Source organism: Vipera berus (genome assembly GCF_964194415.1).
Source record: "Vipera berus genome assembly, chromosome: 6".
NCBI lineage: Eukaryota > Metazoa > Chordata > Lepidosauria > Squamata > Viperidae > Vipera > Vipera berus.
In genome coordinates, this window is record NC_138208.1 from 62,669,785 (window position 1) to 62,689,977 (window position 20,193).

Sequence of the window (20,193 nt, forward strand, 5' to 3'; positions counted from 1 at the left end):
AGTATGACTTTATGCAATATGTAAATTTTGTTAAATCCATGCTGTACATACTGACCTAAAAAGGTTGTTGACCTGCATTTGGCAAATAACAATATATTACACCAAGTATATGAGTATTAATGAAAATAGCATCCTTAATCTTTGCCATAGATATCAAAATTGTGTTCATTATAAAGCAATGTTCCTCAGCCTAATACCCTCCAAATGAATTGTACATCTTCCTGCATTTCCAGCCAACTTGTACTGTACCATAAGTCCTGGAGCACTGGGGAACTACCAGAGGACTGGAAAAGAGCTGATGTAGTTCCCATCTTCAAAAAAGGAAAAAAAATGGATCCTGGAAACTACAGACCTATCAGCCTGACCTCAATACCTCGGAAGATCTTGGAAAAGATAATCAAACAACAAATCAGCGAACACCTAGAGGAAAATAAAGTCATTACCAAAAGCCAATATGGGTTTGTCAAAAACAGATCATGCCAGACAAAACATATTGCATTCTTTGACTAGGTGACAAAATTAGTGGACCAGAGGAATGCTGTGGATATAATTTACTTGGACTTCAGTAAGGCATTTGATTTGATAAAGTAGACCACAACCTACTACTTGATAAGATAGAAAAATGTGGGTTAGACAGAATCACCATCAGATGGATTCATAGCTGGCTGACCCGCTGTACTCAGTGTGTGTGGTCTTCAATGGAACTGCATCTACATGGAAGGAAGTGTGTAGTGGGTCCCCCAGGGCTCTGTTCTGGGCCCAGTGCTCTTCAACATCTTCATCAATGATTTGGATGAGGGGATAGATGGGGAACTCATCAAATTTGCAGATGACACCAAGCTAGCAGGAATAGTCAACACTCCAGAAGATAGGCTTAAGATACAGAAGGGTCTTGACAGACTTGAACATTGGGCGCTATCTAACAAAATGAAATTCAATGGTGAAAAAAGGTTTTACATTTAGGCAAGAAAAACCAAGTGCACAAGTATAGTATAGGTGGTACCTTGCTCAATAGTAGCAACTGTAAGAGGGATCTTGGAGTCCTAATGGACAATCACTTAAATATGAGCCAGCTGTGTGCTGCAGCTGCCAAAAAGCCAAAACAGTGCTAGGCTGCATTAACAGAAGGATAGAATCAAGATCATGTGAAGTGTTAATACCACTTTATAATGCCTTGGTAAGGCCACATTTGGAATACTGCATCCAGCTTTGGACACCACAATGTAAAAAAGATGTTGATGCTCTAGAAAGAGTACAGAGAAGAGAAACAAAGATGATCAGGGGACTGGAGGCTAACACCTATAAGGAACAGTTGCTGGAATTGGGTATGTCTAGTTTAATGAAGAAAAGGACAAGGGGTGACTTGATAGCAGTGTTACAATATCTCAGGGGCTGCCACATAGAAGAGGGAGTCAAGCTATTATCCAAAGCATCTGAAGGCAGGACACGAAGCAACTGATGGGAACTAACCAAAGAGAGAAGCAACCTAGAACTAAGGAGAACAATTAATCAGTGGAACAACCTGCCTCCAGAAGCTGTGATTGCTCCAACACTGGAAGTTTTTAAAAAGAGACTGGACAACCATTTGTCTGAAATGGTGTAGGGTTTCCTGCCTGATCAGGGGGTTGGACTAGATGACCTCCAAGGTCTGTTCCAACTTTATTATTATTGTTATTGTTGTTATTAAATGTATAAATGTCCGTTATAACAACGTTGAGTAGTGGGATTGTGAACTTAGGCTGGAAAAAATGGTTGTCAAACAGAAAATCCTGATAGTCTTGAATTAATTAATCATCAATTCTGTTTTCAATACATATTCAGTTTTACACCGATCTATTTAACCAGAATAATTTGCAATGAGTTATAGAAAAAAAAATCTGTTTAAATCAATGGGCGACATTTATACTGAATAACAATTAGAGATACTGCTGATAAATGCCATATCAGCTTTGCACACTGGATTTTGTTATAAGGAATATAATGTGATGATGTTGGAACAATTTTATTTTATAATGTAGGAGGATACCCTATTGCTCTGACTGGTTCATTCATGTTTCATTCTAAACTTGATTTTTCCCCATTTTGCACACTCCTCTAAACTTAAAACATGCTAAACATCCTGTTAGAATATTAATCACATAAGTAACTTTACAAAAAGGTATGAACTGTTAGTTGGGATTTGGAGGGGGAGAAAGCTGGAATTCATATAAGCTGCAAATAAGCTATATTATAGGTTAGTGCAGTGTATAAATCCTGTCTAGGTCTGTGCTTGTATAGCCAGTAAATTATGGTTTGCTTAACAATCCACAAAACACAAAGTACTCACACTTCATGCCAGCCAATACATCGCGCTTTAAAAACTATCAAGCAATTCAAAGTTTGAATACAGCAAACTGAAACCAAAAAATCCTATATATTCATTTGTGATTTGTGAACTTTTGCATGTAGACAATTTTTATTTAAAATTTTAATTACTCCATATTAATATGCCATTAAGAACAGAAATATCTAGAAGTTTAATTCTTAAAGCACCATTTTTACCCTCACATCCCTCTTGAATATTTTACACAGAAAGTCTAAAATCTAGTTATTTGTTCCTACCGTGCTACATTAGCAAAATACATGAGGAATTTTTGCAGTTGTATGCTAAAAGCATACATACATTCCCATATAACTCGGAACATTTTTTTAAGGCCAAGGCATTAAAAAAATATGCCAGCATATAACAATCTGTACATCTTGACTGCTTTTATTTGATAATCTTTATAACACTGGAGAAGATGGAAATATAGAGTGCAGTGAAGACCATGCAAGCCACCTTCATTCGCTTCACGGTCGTATCTGTTTTTTGCACAGATGAAAACCCATTCTTCATTCTGTTGTTCTGGAATCTTTCATGCAGAGGAATATTGGTGGTATCTAAACCATACTTGCCTGGTCCACTGATTATGTGCTCTGTGGCCACAACAAATTTTAGCACATAAAAATTCTGGGGTATGTCTTTAAGAATAGAAGTAGCAGAGCCCTTAAAACGGGCACACAAGGGAACACGGATACGTGGAAGGACACAGGTAATATCACGTAAAATGTCGTCTTTGTGGACTGAATGCTGTATGGGCTTGATGTAGTTAAAAAGTTGGGTCAATGCATATTTCAATATTCCTATTGACAAGCAGGCAGCTTCCTGAACTCCATCCAAGAATCCCAGGAAGAGAGAGGTCACAATTTGCTTCATGACTGGCCGTAACATTATCTGATAAAATTCACTGTTTTCCTTGGGACAATTGTGCACAGAGTGATAAAGTTGTTGCTCTGTAGATGAAGCACCTGGCAAAATTCTTTGTTTCAGGAGTACAAACAGCAATCCTAGAGTCCATTTGGCAGCATAATATTTTAACGCATTGGCCCAATAAAAGCATAAGTTCTTTATTACTGCCTGGAAACACCACATGATCCGAACTGTAGGGGCTAGCACATCTTTCCAGAGCTTCCTAAGCAGAATGCAACGCACTGTGCTTGACATCTTTTGGCTGAAGTGACACAGAATGACAATCCCAGTCACATGGGCAGTGATCCAATAGAAGATTAGCTTCCCTATTGTGGCTAGAGGATGCAGCAGTGTCTTGTACAGTTTTACAAAAAAAGAATATATCAAGAAGCAAAGTACCATGAGCTGGGCTTGGGGAAGCTGTAAGGTCTGTTCTGCTCTCCGAGTCATAATTTGCTTTCCAAATGGTTGGTAAACTGCACATCTTTTATTGCCCAACATGTTGTTAAATTGGGCCCCTGATATGTAAGGCCACTCTCACTCCAGCACAAATTTCTTCCCTTCCCTTTGCATCTGTTTTGAGATTCCTTCTACGTAACTAGATATCTCACCAACAAGCAATTACATCAGAAAGAGAGCCAAATATGGGCATGATATGTAGTAGGCTTGCCAGGTTGAACTCCTGGCATTTTATGACATCAGTCTTAAAAATAACTATTGAACAAGATTCAGATGCATGGTTTTTCTTTACCTCTATAAAGGGGGAAGATATGGGTGGGTAGAAAGCTGAGAATGAAGAAGATATAGTTAGAAGGTACAATGGGGACTTCTAGTAAAAAGTTAAAATGAACTCTAGCTTATATGATAGTCAGAATATTGACAGGAAGTATTTAATTTTGATTTTTTATAAATATATTATTTCAATTTATGTGGCTACCCATCTCAAAGTCATGATCCTAGGAAACTAATAATGTAAAAGAAAATATAAAAGCATAAAAAACAGTGAGAAAAATCCCCACACCTAGAAAACAGACCCATTAATCACAGGTCAACATAACCCAATATAAAGGCTCAACCCCATCTCCTGACTCTCCTGGCCTGATGATAAAACCAAGTCTTTAAGGCCTTATGAAAGGCAGATGGGGTCAGGGCAAATCTAGACTCAGGGGGAATGATATTCCAAAGGGCAGGCACCACAACAGAAAAAGCTCTCTTCCTGAGTTGCACCAGATGAGATTGGTTAGCAGGCAGAATCCGGAACATTCCTCTTTGGTCAGACCTAGTGTGACAGCTAGACATAATCAGAAAGAGGCGATTCCTCAGTTTTTCTTATTCAGCCTTCTTCATCTTAACAGTATTTTCACTTTCCTGTCTTGTTCTCTGTGAACATTTGTGCCCAATCCTTCAAGAAATCTTGGATTGTTTCCAATTTTTTAAAATTTACTTTAAAAAATGAGCATGACAAATTACATCCCTGTGTGTGTGTGTGTGTGTGTGTGTGCCCATATGGAACTGCCTTAAATAACCTTGACCTCTAGTTTATTTGGTTGTTATACCAAGAGAAGTTAATGCTAATTTTCACTGATATTCTTTTTTAACATATTACACAGCACATACATTCCATGTAGCTTTCCTATGCATTACAGATTCCGTATCTCTGTGGAACATCTGGCTATAAAACTGTCTACATTTTATTTTTAAAAAGCATGCTTCACACAGATTTTGCTGAGTGCCCTTTAGTATAAGAGGGAGACTTTGAAATAATCAAGAGCTTATACAAGCTTAGATGTTTAGGTTTTAAAAATTGTGTACGTTGGATGGAAACTAGTCAAGGAGAGAAGCAACCTAGAGCTAAGGAGAAACTTCCTGACAGTTAGAACAACTAACAACTAACTACAACTAACCAGTGGAACAACCTGCCTCCAGAAGTGGTGAATGCTCCAACACTGGAAGTTTTTGAGAAGAGACTGGACAGCCATTTGTCTGAAATGGTATAGGGTTTCCTGCCTTACAGGAGGTTGGACTAGATGACCTCCAAGGTCCCTTCCAACTTATTATTATTATTATGAGGGCTGTACTCTGCTTCCAGATAGCTAATGAAAGCAAGTCCAGAAGTTGTATACGCTAGTAAAGTAGAAGGCCATCAAAGAGGGCCTTCCAAATAAGTCTGAGCTTACAAGTTTGGGCTGGGTCTTGGAACTTTTTGTTGAGCTACCTCGGGGTGGACAATTAATTTTCCCAAGGGACCACAGGAGAAACGGAGACTGTCTTGCTGCCACCGCCCACACCGCACGATTAAGACCAAGACATAATTTTCTGAGAGCCTGATTCCGAAGGTACATTCATTCACAAGCAATTCTACTTCAGCTTTGATACGAATTACATTCCTAATTGATCCTTCGCTTTGCAAGCCCGTCTCCTGACGTTATTGAAGCTCTTTCAGCTCCCGTAGTCCCGCCCCACAATCAATGGTATCACTTCCTTCTACCCTCCTCGCGATATTTCTTACGCACACGTACGAATGATTTAAAAGGCGCATGCGCAAAAGACCAGAAAGGCGTTTCGGCGTAACTCCCGGCAAAAGGAGATTAAATAGCGCATGCGCACCCTTTGTCTTCCTTTCTGCTTCGGCTCGGAGAGAAAATGGTAGGTGGTTGAGTGGGGATCTGCGATATGTAATCTATTGCCATCGCTTCGAGAGTGTCTCTCACGTGTAAAAAGCCAGGTTTTTCCTACTCATATTTGATCAAAGGTACCCGGATAAGTATTTTGGGAATCCCTATGTCATCAATGAATGAGAGACCTGGGCCTGTTAAAGTTCTAAGAATTGGCCTACTGTCAAATAATTAGTTCTTTCTCCCTTAACACACAGAATTGAGGATTTAAATTAGACATTCCTCTATGGAGGCTGGCTGGATTGTTTGAGGAATCTGGCCTAGTTATTCGGGATATAATGCAGCTATTCGAATTAGGGCCTAGCTTATTTCCCAGGGCCACGTGGAAAGTGAGTCGCAGGACTTAAAGCCTTTCAATAAGGTTATTTTTGCGTGTACTGAATTCGTCCATTAATGGATGGGATTAGTGGAGAATTAAGGTTTACTTCCAGTTGTATAAATATTATTTGCAATACTGTGCCGTGATGGGATATCGTTTGCCTGACCAAAAGTCCCAGTTGCTTGCCCAAGTGTTAACTAGCTGTCCTTTAGAATGATTTAAGTATGTAAAACCCCTGTAGGATGATGTTTTTTTCCTACAGTAGAATTGTAGCACATGGGGGAGGGATATCTCGATTTTGAATGTGATTACGATTCTTTGTAAAGCTATCCACATACTCTTCGTAGAGATGAGAAAAACTTATGCAATTCTTGCCCACCAAAAATAAACTATTATAATGCTATTTAAAAGGGCATAGTTGGTATAGGGAAAAATATAGTAAAGCCAGCTTGGTCTTTTTCTCAAGGCATATACCTAATAAAAAATAATAGAAGTGATTCTTTTGAAGTAATATGTATGAACCTATGGGGTAGTAACAGTCCTGGGAGCGTAATGGTTGTATTTATCCCTTAAATCTTAAATTATTTTAGAGGAAGGATTTTAATGAGTGGAATACAACTCTTGTTCAGTGGAGGTTTTTTGCTTTAAAGGGGTCCATGATTTGAAATAATTTGTTTTTTTTTTCTTACCTAGTCGCATCGCAAATTTTCAGCTCCCAGGCATGGGTCTTTGGGCTTTCTGCCACGCAAACGTAGTTCTCGCCATCGAGGAAAAGTGAAGAGCTTTCCTAAAGATAATCCTAGCCAGCCTATCCATCTCACTGCATTTCTTGGATACAAGGCAGGCATGACCCACATTGTCCGAGAGGTTGATAGAGTTGGGTCCAGTAAGTATTCTTTTACTCTGTGGATGAGAAATGGGGGAGAGGGGAGTGAAACTAGTGTTTGCAACTAGTGCTTAAGATGTACATGATTAAGATATAGCATCAAAATAACTCATATTTCTATTGGAGACTGTAGTTAGACTAAGTTGCTTAGCCAGTCGGATTGCAGTTGGAATACAGTTGGGAAGTCTGATGTGTTCTGTCTTTTTCTGATTGTGTAATGGTTTGGCTTTTGTATAGGTATAAGGTAACATCTTTTAATCCCCTTTGGGTTTCCCACGGTAGTTTTCACTAAGGAGTTTAATTTGAGTTAAGATGGGCGGCCTATAAATTTTATAAATAAAAAAAATAACTTGCAGAACTGAATGATTAGATTATTTCTGGGCGTACCTTTTGCATTGTCCATTAATTACAAGAAAACAAAACTTGGTGCTTTAAGGAAAACTATGTAACATCTGATTCACAGAGGTGAACAAGAAAGAAGTTGTGGAAGCAGTTACTGTGGTGGAAACTCCGCCTATGGTCATCGTTGGGATTGTTGGCTATGTGCAAACTCCCCGTGGCCTTCGCACCTTCAAGACTGTGTTTGCGGAGCACATCAGTGATGAGTGCAAGCGTCGTTTCTACAAGAACTGGTATGATAACTGAAATTTCCTATGTGGGAAAGTACAAAGTTGTATTAGATTTGGCTATATGGTACTTCTGGCAGGGATTACACAATCTCAGTCTGGAACTAGAGCACTAAAAGCTGTACTGGAGGATTTTGTTCCCTTTGAGATTTAGAAATGAAACATTCAGTTCTGCACTACACATGATGATTTTCTCGACGGGCGGACATAAGGAATCGCCTTTGGCGTTTGTTGCTGATTGTCGAGTGTACTGAGTGTAGTTTCCATCAGGGTGGTATAATTCAAGAATTTCTGACGTACGATTGGCAAATGAGTGATCATTCAGGAAATTATTTTCACTAGCAAATTTTGGAGTATTGCGTATGAAGTGCAGCTCTCAGCTATACATACAAGAAGTTCATGTTAAAGTGAACCTGGCATGTAAGGCAAGATTATTTCTGTACATACTAATGTTCTTTGGCATTTGTGGCAGCTCCGCTCAGCATTGGCAGCTTGGCCACTGTCTGATGAGCTCCAGGCTCCGCTTGCCAGTGGAAGACTCCTTAGAAGCAATGGCAATGAGCCTATTCAACCCCCTGGCGGTTTCTTCCACTCGGCCACCTCCCTGGGTGGGCTGATGAAGGACTGTGCCAATCCCCCTCTGTGCTCTGCTCCTTGAAGGCATAAGTCCAAGAAGAAGGCCTTTACCAAGTACTGCAAGAAGTGGCAGGATGAAGAAGGCAAGAAGCAGCTGGAGAAAGACTTCAACAGCATGAAGAAGTATTGCCAGGTCATCAGGGTTATTGCCCATACTCAGGTGAGTACTTAACCTGTTTTTCTTCCACACGTAGATTTCCAGACACTGAAGTCTTATCCAAGGAATTGCTGCTGTTGCTATTTTTAAATTTTTAACTTCTAATATTACTAAACACTTTGTAAAGTACAGTTGCCCTCTGCTCTATAGGAACTAAATTGTCCTAATGGACACTTCGTTGGAAAATTTTGACTTCCCTGAAGGGTTTCAATTTTATTGAGTATTTCACATGGTCTATTTGTTACTTCTTATTCTGCCTGTTAATCATCTGGGTTTTGCTTATAATCAAACTGTTTTATCAGTTTTAGAAAGAAAAAGTAGTTGGTAATGCTGGTGCTTTTTTATTTTTGCTTTTTAAGCACACAGGGCTTTGAGTGTGGCCTATTATGAGAACAAACATTGTTCATCTTTGGATGATTTCATTGAAGATGTTAATCTGATGGCAGGAAAAATTCACAGATGAATAAAATGAAGCATCTTGTACAAACTGAGTAATATTGCTTCTGTTGGTCCCTCAGATGCGAATGCTTCCACTCCGGCAAAAGAAATCTCACCTGATGGAGATCCAGGTGAATGGTGGCACCGTAGCTGAGAAGGTGGAATGGGCCCGAGGAAAGCTGGAACAGCAGGTGCCTGTGTCCACAGTCTTTGGCCAGGATGAAATGATAGATGTCATTGGTGTCACTAAGGGCAAGGGATATAAAGGTAACTGTTACTTTAGGTAGAACTATAGGAAGGCTGGTTTTTCAAATTATGTAGGTTGGGGTAACTTTTGACATTGTGACAAGGAGAGCAAATTGATCTGCAATAAGCTACCGCTCGGTGATGAGGACATGGAATATGCGCTGGGCACAGTGCCTGAGACCCATGAGGAATTTATTCCATGCTGCCTTCCTTCTGAGAGCATCATCATCATGAAGGATAAAAGGGAAACAGGGTGGTCAGTAGAAGAGTAACTGCAGAGGTTTCCTGGGTAGTTTACTTTTGTTTTTAGTATTTTCTCCTCAAAGAACTAATAATTAACAGAGTAACTTGACAAGTTCTGTGTTCTTAGGAGTCACTAGCCGATGGCATACAAAAAAATTGCCCCGCAAAACTCATAGGGGTCTGCGTAAAGTAGCTTGCATTGGCGCATGGCATCCTGCTCGTGTGGCCTTCTCTGTGGCTCGTGCTGGTCAGAAGGGGTACCATCATCGTACAGAAATCAATAAAAAGGTAAGGGGTGTGCTTTAACAGTTTGCAGCATTCAGTTGGTACCCACCCAGGTTGAAGCATTATTCCCACAGTTCCTTGGCATTGGCTGTACTCATTACAGTTAGTATGAGTTGAAATACCATTACTTCTACTTTAAAAGCTTCTGTTTGGTTTGGGGAGAATACTGGCATATTGAGTGGATTTGGATTCATAATTTTGAAAAGCACAAGATAGCTGATATTGTTAATTGAAGATTTGCAGTGTCAGTGTCAAATTGCTGTAGAATAAATTTAATTTTACATATTGTAACTATGTACATGTGTGTAAAATGTTTGGTTAGTGTCAAATCTTGGTTGGCAATTAGTAGAAAAAAATCCGATGGATGTTAATCAGAAGTCCACAAATGATAATACAACTTTCAGCTGCATTTTAGTTTGCAGTTATCACTCAGCATTTGCTGACAGGCATACAGAATACTTGGAACAAAAAGTACAGTCTTTTTACCTGCACGGGTAACAATGAGTATGTACTGTTCTTCAGAAACTATTTCAGTATTGATGAACCTTTGCCATGTGTTGATTTTTTTTAGATCTACAAGATTGGACAAGGTTACCAGATCAAAGATGGCAAGCTAATAAAAAACAATGCTTCAACAGAATATGATCAATCTGACAAGAGCATTAACCCTCTGGTGAGTTGTGTTTAAAAGTTGGAAATTAAGCAAACTTGAGTAGTAACAATAGGGTAGCCATGTTTTAATGGAGCAGAATGGTGTTCAGTACTGATGGATCTGTACTATAATAAGTTTTTATTATCCCTTTTGCTTACAGTGTGTTTTGGTAGTTTTTGTTTGATTATTACCTGCTCTGGAAACTTTGCCTTGAAAAAAACCTAATCATTGAGTTTTTGTTAGCATCCAGAATAGATTCTAGAATAAGGGAAACTGGCTTAACTTAAAATATTGCTTCCTTACCACACAGGGTGGATTTGTCCATTATGGTGAAGTTACCAATGATTTCATTATGTTGAAAGGATGTGTTGTTGGGACCAAGAAGAGAGTTCTCACTCTGCGCAAGGTATGTTTCAAAGGCATTGGTGGTTGACGCTGAAGTTCCTCTGCTTCCCTGTCCAGACAGGTTTTTCTAACAAGTATTTACCATTTTTAGAAACAACCTAGACCGATAGTAACTGACTCAGTTACATAGTTAATTCTAATCATGTCTGCAACAACAACAGAAAACCCCGATTTAAGCATGAAAGCACTCAGGTTGCTCACTTCTTGTAAGTTTATGTCTGAATTCATTCCTTTTCAACTAGGATTCAGTGGAGCACTCCAATAGAATCAAGCAGTTAGTATACAGTTTGCATGTGTAGCATATAATCCAGTTCTTTCTAATCTGGACTCCTGTATATCCAGGAGCTGTGCTATCTAGAATTCTGGAAGTTGTAGCCAAGGATTGGAGAGCTCTTAAGATCTAGAGGGCTGATGTGTTCAGTGGAAGCTGTAGGTTTGCTGTAAAAGTAACTGTTGAGTTTTGAATAGGGGCTAATGAGATTTTCAAATTGACTTATCAATTTTTTTTAATCCTTTCCACTTTCCTATGTAGTCCTTGCTTGTGCAGACCAAACGTCGGGCCCTGGAGAAGATTGCCCTGAAGTTTATTGATACCACTTCCAAATTTGGCCATGGCCGTTTCCAGACAGCAGAAGAGAAGAAAGCTTTCATGGTAAGAATTACTTCCTTTCAATGTATTACCTTAAATAATGGTTTTACTTTGTCCTTTTTTTGCCCCCTTTTGCTTACTGTATCTACAGCATAATTCATTCCACAGTGATATAGAGTAACTGTTGAGAGTCTGGACAATAATCGAGGCTTGTATAAAATTTATTACCTAGATGAGTTGTGACTCAAATTCTGCTGTCACCATTGATAAAGATTTAATATAAATTGGAAGCTTATATTGTTACTCTACTGAAGATTATCTGGAATAGATGCCCATATGGATTTCTTACCATTTCTGTAAGATAGTGCATAACTTAAATTTTGACAAGAGGAAGTGGTTCCATACCTGAAAACTATACAGTTATACTTGATTTAGGTTTGCCATTTTTGGATTTGCAAAGGCATGGGGGAAACAAAGCCTATTTGGTGGCTATTTTTTCTTTGAACTTTTCATAATCTAAGAATTGAGAGCTGTACGTATACTTTGCATGCCCGTTTCATATTAAGATTCTCTGCTATGTGCAAAATTAAACATTAGTTACATTTTTAAGTGTTTGCCTTTAAAACCCTTAACACAGATTTATTTAGAGGAACCTATACAAGTTTGAGATCTTAAATGGGAATTGATTTGGTCCAATTCCAAAAGCAAATTTATTCTCTTTCCCATCCTTGATACGTTTAACACATTTACACCTCCAATATAAATGTATTGAACTTTGCTATGTAAATGTAGTTACTGAAGCTGTTTTTACAAGACTCCATCCAGCATATTTAAAAATCTCCAAAACCAAAATACATTAGATATAGTTCAGAGGTCTCCAACCTTTCTGAGCTCACAGACCGGAGGGAAGGAGAGCAGCTTCAAAATTGGTGCACAAGGCCACGCATGCTGGCATGGCACTAGCAGCCACATTTGCGCATGCGCAAACAGCTGTGCACCCCCCCAGGACAGCTAGTGGCCTGTTCATGCATGCGCAAACAGGCTGCACAAACCGCCCAGGCTAGCGACGCAAACGGGCTGCAGACACATGCCCCACACTAGCATCCCCATTCACATGCACAAACTGGGCTGTGGGGGGGGGGAAATGCGCACCCACACGTGCACACCGGCCAGCCATTTCTATGGCCTAGTGGCCAAGAGCCGGGCTGTAGACCATAAGTTGGGGACCCCGATGTAGTTCACTAGCCACATCGCTAAACTTCAAACATTGCTACATCAGATGTCCCGTAGGTGGCAACAGTCTCTCACTAATTGCTGTTCAATGGAGTATTTTCTGTCTTCCAAAAAACCACACCTAAAGTATCCGTAACTGGTATTTACTATGTAAATTGAGATTTGTTTTTCTCCTCTTTTCAGGGACCACTCAAGAAAGACCGTATTGCCAAAGAGGAGGCTGCTTAATATCTGGCATATTGTAATTTTCATCTGTAGTTTATAATAAAACTACAAATAAAAGCCTTTGTTTTGCCTTGTGCTTATAGAATTATTGCTGCTTATCTGTGTTTAGGCTTTAATAGATTGCTTAATATCAAGTATTGATCTATATGTTCAGTAGTTGTACTGTCAACGAAAAAATAATAGAGTAGTTGATACCTTATTCTGAAAGCCATTGATCTAAATTAAAATTTATTTGGCTTTCCAGTGTTTAGAAATATTTGCCATTGATTTTGACAGCTTTTGTACCTGTAACAATGAAGCAGACATTTAATGTATGATATTGTAAAGAAAGGTCTCCAGAAAGAATCAGTGGAGGCAAAGACAATCCCCCTGGCATATTTTGTTCTTAATGTGATTGTAGAAGCTGAGACTCATTAAACAAGACATTTTCATGGTGTCACATTATGCTTCAGCAGTGCCCAAATTAGAGTGAGGGGTACTGATCTCTCTCTTGTGTTCCAAAATATTAGTGATTCCTTGGAAAAGATGCCAAAACCTGAAATGACTTATTTTTGCATGTGGCAACAAACTCCAGCAACTACAAAGATTGATATGAATGTGTAACTAGAGTTGATAACTTAGAAATCACTTTGCAGCCTTGATCTCTAAAAGCTCTTGACGCTTTGAAAGATCACCAGGAAATCAAAGGTTGGGTGGATAGTAATGGCATTTCAGGAAAATGTAAAAAAAAGGACAAATAATTATTGCATTGTTGCCAAATCAAAACATGGCTATAGACACTTTTGAGTTGAGGGAGGCTTTTTCCTTCCAGCCTTAAAAGTTCTGCAACTGGAAATTTGTGAAATTTTCCACATATAAACTAGTAAATGAAACAATGAGATCATTAGTTTCAGCGGGATTGTGGATTGGGATCTGTATTGGAAATGAATGAGATTAAAATATGCATGTTATGGTCAGACCTCTTTTGGGGTGGGTGGCAGTTCAAAGGAAGAAAATAGGAAGATATGAGTAAGAAGGGACAGGTGGCCAGTTGAGAACCAGTTTGGTCAAGTGATTAAGGCACCAGGCTAGAAAGCAGGCAACTATGAGTTCGAGTCCTACCTTAGCCATGAAAGCCAGCTGGGTGACTGGGCTAGTCATTCTCTGTCCAGGATGGTTGTGGGGAAAAAGGAAGATGTGTTGGACATGTTTGCTGCCTTGAACTATTCGTAAAAATAAAAGAGGATACAAATGAACAAATAAATAAGCTGTACTTGGAATTTGAACACTTTAGGAAGCACATTAGGAAAAGGGAGGCTGCTGGGAGTACAGAAAAACAACTTAGTGTTTCTAATGGATTTCTTAAAGCATAAGTTTTGTGTTTGAGACTAAACATTTTCCATTCAGCGCATCCCTAGCATAGTATAGATGTAGAAAATAGGCATTTTAGAGAGAATAACCAGATTACCATTTATCTTGATTTATTGTGTGCCATCAAGTCATGACTCTTAGCAAGTAGATGCCCCTAACTTTAGTATTTCTGGTCTTTCAAGGGTGCATTTACCCCTGTTGTAATGGAGCTCCTCCACTTCAATAATGGTTGCCCTATCTTTCCCAGTGTTACAGCCTCCAGAGAGCTAGGTCTTTGCATAATGTGTCCAAAGTAGCATAATTTGAGCTCCCTCATTTATACCATGAGAACTATTCTTACAATACATAAAACGTGTCCTGTCTTTGTTGAGCTCAATAAAACATTAGAAAAATAATACTGAAGCCATTGGATAAGCCATTCTCTAGGGGGGTTGGGTGTAGGTGTTCCAAATCAATGAGATGACATGAAAAAAGACGTCTTAACTTGCCAAGCCTGCCCTTAACAGGCACATTTATTTGGCACGAGGTTCTCTGGGGATCTCATAAAAGGTCAGCATGAAGCTGGAAAGAGATAAAGCAAATACTAAAAATGACTTGTCACTCAGTTTACACATTCTTCCCAGGAGTGGTTGTCCAACAAAAATCACACCCCAAAATAAAAAGGGATGTCACAAAGTATTCCAAAATAACAACAAAGAATCTGCAAGGCATATTTGCATTTTCTAAAGTCAACATTTTAAGAAGAATGAACAAGAATGAAATGGGGTGGCAGGGGGAGGAATAAGATGAAAAACACGCTTGTCATTAGTGCTGCCTGTCTCATGTTTGTTAATGGCTATCTTAATGGTTTGGTAGCCTTTCAGGATAGTTTTCTGTGGACAGATTAAAATAAAACTTATGACATTGGCAAATTGGAGGAAATTAAATCCATCCCAACAACCATGAAGCATGATGAGAATACTGTTACCATGATTTGAAAGCTTTGTTGTCTTGGATCACAAATCATTGAGAAGAATTCTAGATTCTACCAGCAAAATTCTACTGGAGGATGCCAAGGTGTCTTGTGGGTTGAAGTTAAAATAAGTTGTGCAACTGCAACCCAACAGTAATCCATAAGTTTGCTCTAGACTGGTTAAATTAAAGCCCTGACATACCATTTTAATCTTTGTGATATGTCTGAAGATCATGCAACATGTAGTCCAACAACATCAACAAGCTGGAATAGTTTTGTAAAGATGAATAAGTCAAAATATCTTCAGGCCAATATAGAGGATTGATCAACATGTACAGATACAGGTACGTTTTAGGTCATTTATTGCTAAAGGAGATACCATCAATTAGTCAAAAGCATCAGATAATTTTTCCAGCAGAGTGAATGTTGGTTCATGTTCTGTATAGGTATAAGACTACACTCTTAGTTTAATTAGAATCTTCATATCTATTATTCTGTAAACAGGACTTAGATGTTGCTCAGATGACAGTATATGTCACAGTTCTCTGGGATTATGGATAATTCTAAAAGAAATGGCAAACATTCACTACTGAATGATGATTACTGTTCTCATTATGATTGGAAAGACTGATGCTGAAGGGCTGGAATAGTGGAATATACAGTGGATGGGAAATATGAATAAACCAAATGAACTTCCCACAAGCATGATGCAGTGATTCTGAAAAGGTGTGATATAAACATCCCTTTCTATAGAAGGGATGCAGAAGAACAAGTTGGTTGAATATATGCAGGTGAATGTATAAATGCCAAAAAAGGTATTTGCTCTCAATTCAATAGTTATATTGCCAGTTATTGACCAGATCTTAATAGTCCTATCATCTTCAGTTTAAAAGAGGGATATAGGAGGGATTGTGGTTCATAAAAAATATTTATTATACTATGAGTTTACAATTGAGATAGGATGATCACTGGAAAATCATTCATCACATTGTTTTTATATGGCAGAAGTGAATGCAAATCTTACAATTGCATCAACAATTTTAAGCCACATACTGCTAGAGACCTTCCAGTAAAGCCTGAACTTCAATCTTGGTCCTTTCAAAATTTCCATGGCAGCTTTAAAGCACTGGAGCAAGATATCTTAAACCAGTGGCCCTCAACCTTTGTGGCACCAGGGACCGGTTCCATGGAGAGAGGTTTTCCCGTGAACTGGAGGGTGTGTGTGGTTTTGTGTACTGTCTGCATCCCGCTGATGGGGCTTTGCTTATTTGTATGGCCCAGTTTCTGGCATACCGCACCCGGGGGTTGGGGAACCCTGTCTTAAACTACAGACTGAGATCATATTGAACATCCATCCATCCATCCATCCATCCATCCATCCATCCATCCATCTTAATAAAACCCCTAAAATACTGGTAACACTATTATGAATTTGCAGTATATCCCCATAAGCTACTATGTGGTGCATTAAGGCATCACCTCCAATCTGTACAAAATACAGTGGATGCTAAAATGTATTTCCCATCTATTAATTTCATAATCATTTAAAGTTAGCCAATATACTTTATTTCTGCAGGAGGGAAGTTTTACATTTGCTAAGCTACCGTAAGGAAGTAGCATGGTCAGAATGTTTTGGGGGTGATTTAGTCCTAAGCAATAATTTAATGGAGCTTTTAAATTAAAATTGCTTGATGTGTTGGAAAAATGGAACAAAGCTGTTTGATGTGGAAGTCATGAATAAAATTATTTAAATCTTTAAAACCTAAAAAAAATCTATATTGGTATACTTATATCAATTATACTTGATAAACCAACTTTTTAAACAAGCATTTGTTAGATTAGCACAATCTTTCACTTTAACTTTGGGCAGCTAGCTAACTTGGGGGAGGGGTATCTGTGGTATCTTCCTCTTTGCACTGTCTCCCCATCCTCAGCGATTGACACATGAAAAAGCTGACCCACTAACAGGGAGCCTTGCAAGCCGTATAATTTATTGGTACATATTCTGTTTTTCCTTCAGAGGTTGGAGGTGGAATACATAATGCTCTTTCCTCTCATTTTACCCCACATCAACTTTTTGGAAGTATGTGACTGGCTGAGAATCACAGAATGAATTTCCATGACTATGTTGGACTTGAACTGGGATCTCCACTGTGCCAGCCCAGTTCCTCAACCACTATAGTTACTGCTTTTGTTTATGTGAGCCTAATTTTATAGCCTAATGTGTTATGCAGTTAGTTTTTAGTTAAGTCTGTGGCATCAGTCCAAAAATGAGATTGAGCAAACATCATAAACTTTCTTCTCACCTCAAGAGAGAACTTTGTTTCTTAAATGTACAGTGTATCTAGGTCAATGTCTCAATCTAGCCACAGGATGGGTTGGAGGGTTGATCTTCAGGACAACAAACTGAAAAATCAGTGCACAGGATATAATGCACTCTCTTGAAATCTTTGGCAAAAGCATATGAATATCTGAAATGTATACATAACTAACCAGCTTGAGATCTGAACTGCCACCTAACACATTAAATTTGCCCATGCACATTCAATGGGTTTCTGGTCTTAGCCTTTCTGCAGAATTTGCAACACAGAAACTGCAACTGAAGACCAAAAGCAAAGCTGGCTAGTTTAAGAGAAACATGTCCAGCATATTTGGCAGGATCAATTGGCTGAGAAAGTTGACTTAGCAATGTACCTACAGAAGATGTCCTTGAAGACACCAGTACTGTTGCTGAGTGAAAGGACCAGTAGGTGGTGATCTCCCTTTGCTCTCTCAGATCTATGGAATGATATCTCTGCCTTTCTATTCCTGCAGAAATGAAGGCTGCATCCTGTGTTTAGGACACCATTTCCAGAGCAACCAGTAACAATTGAGTGATGTCACAGAACCAGTCTTTGCCATGGGGTTCAGTCTGGAAAAGGCTTGGCTGTCAGCAAAAATGACTTCTTTCAAAGTATCTGAGATCAGAATTTTAGACAAAGGAAACAGAAGGCACATTTTAAAATATGCCATACTTTTAGACCTCACCTTTATAAAGAATTCTTTTCTTTGTATGCTTCTATGGCAGGGCTTTTCAACCTTTTCACACACTGTACCACTTTTAGGATATGGCAACATCCGCGTACCACCAGTTGCCTAGCAAGGTGTCAAAAACTTGATGACCAAAAAAAAGAAAAGAAAAAAGTGATGAAGTACAGGTAGTCCTCAATTTACAACAGTTCACTTAGTGACTGTTTGAAGTAACAATGGCGCTTAAAGAAGTGCCCCCCAAGCCACAGTCAAGCAAGACATCTGCCTGCCCGCCCAGCGGCGCTCTTCCTCCTGTCTGAGGTTTTCATTGTTGTGAGCATTTCTGTTGAGGACTGGCAGTGGGGGTGGGGTGAGGGGGTGTTTGGTTTTTATTCCCCCCATCTGCTGGGTGGTTGCAGCAGTTTTTGGTCACTTCACATGACTCTGGGACACTGTGACCGTCATTAATATGAATCAGTTACCAAGCATCTGAATGTAAATCACAAGACCCTGGAGATGCTGCAACATTTCAGCTGATGGGCGCTTCTTCTGGGCTCAGCAGAAGCGGCAGATCAGCACCAAACTCCAGCTGGAGCCTGGCGCTGATCCTGGCGCTTCCACTGAGCCCTGACAGCCCTGCAGTTCCAGTCGTCTTTCAGGCTTGTGCGGTGCTGCCACCAGATCAGCTCATTCCCTTGCCCCGTTACCACTTCTCTAGGATGGTCGTGTACCACCTGCCAGGTGCCAATGTACCACAGGTGGTACCCGTACCACTGGTTGAAAAGCCCTGTTCTATGGTAAGAAAAAAAAGGGTAGCATTTGAAGGTCAAATTGCATGATTGGTGGCTTTGGCTATGTTACCTATTTATTCAGAAACAAGAGCTGCTTCATCTGCTCTTTCTCTACATTGTGTCTGGAGCCAGTTTTCCTCAAAGAAATCTTGAGGGGAGCAGGGTCTCTTCATTTTTCTTACCATAGCCTTCCAAAGTTGGTTAGGGATGCAGCTCCACCCTGGTATGCTTCATACATGATAGAGTATCAATCTTTTCCATCTGACTTTTGAAACTATGGAAGGCGCAGTCCTAGTTCATCTGGAGCAGTTTTTCAAACATGACAATTTGAAGTTGTGTGGACTTCAACTCTCCTAATTCTCCAGAGAGAATGCTGAAATCCACACATCTTAAAGTTGCCAAATAACTGATCTGGAGTTGCCAGTTTGGGAATAGTTGTATTTGCAGCAGGAGGCAGCATTTAACCATCCTAGGCTGATCTCAGAAACCTGGTTAGTGAGAGAACACAAGAAAATCTCAGGCTATAAACCTTAGAGAGTTTTTCAAAAAGTTTGAGAGACACAGACTAAATTACTTCTGTAATTTTCCAGGATGTATTGATATGGCCAAGTTGATCTTGTCTTTTTAACAACATCATATAAGAACCCCAGTGATTATCTAGTAAGGTATTTTCCTAACCTTTTGAGAAAACAGTATTTTAAAAAATGCTTGCAGGGCCATAGTAATGATAATTAGTTCACATGTTATGTTAAGCCATAAAGTTGGCTTAAGGGTGAACGCACTGTTGATTCTACTGTGAGTGAATAAAACAGCCAGGTTTAGTGTGACATGCCAATCATGGAAATATGGAAATAACATATTCAGAAGAAGCCCTTCTCTGTGAGGGAAGGGATGGTTTAAAAATGTGATAAATGAATAAAAGCAAAGCCTTTAAAGTTAAATTTCCAGGTGAATGAGGCCACAATCACATATCCTGACACCATATTAATGTGACTAATGTGAAGATATTACATTAACTAGATCCACTTGTGAAAAGCACCAATGGATATATATAAGCAGGAATCTCTGCTGCATCCTTGTGACATGTCCTGAACAAACAGAGGTGCCTGTACTTCCTTTTCACAGTCCTTGGTAAGGATAGCTTAAAAAAACCCCTATAGATCAGGGGTGTCAAACTGCTGGTCCATGGGCCAGATGCGTCACATGGA

At 39.3% G+C, this 20,193-nt stretch overlaps 1 protein-coding gene across 1 annotated transcript; it reads left to right on the plus strand.

Moving 5' to 3' along the window:
- Window positions 1–5,824: 5,824 nt before the first annotated feature.
- RPL3 (ribosomal protein L3) lies at window positions 5,825–12,943 on the plus strand. The gene is made up of 10 exons (XM_081330489.1): window positions 5,825–5,914; window positions 6,956–7,148; window positions 7,612–7,780; window positions 8,435–8,570; window positions 9,086–9,272; window positions 9,622–9,782; window positions 10,351–10,452; window positions 10,742–10,837; window positions 11,369–11,488; window positions 12,842–12,943. The coding sequence occupies exons 1-10, from the start codon at window positions 5,912–5,914 to the stop codon at window positions 12,884–12,886; spliced, it is 1,212 nt and encodes a 403-aa protein (XP_081186615.1). The 5' UTR covers window positions 5,825–5,911; the 3' UTR covers window positions 12,887–12,943.
- Window positions 12,944–20,193: the final 7,250 nt, after the last annotated feature.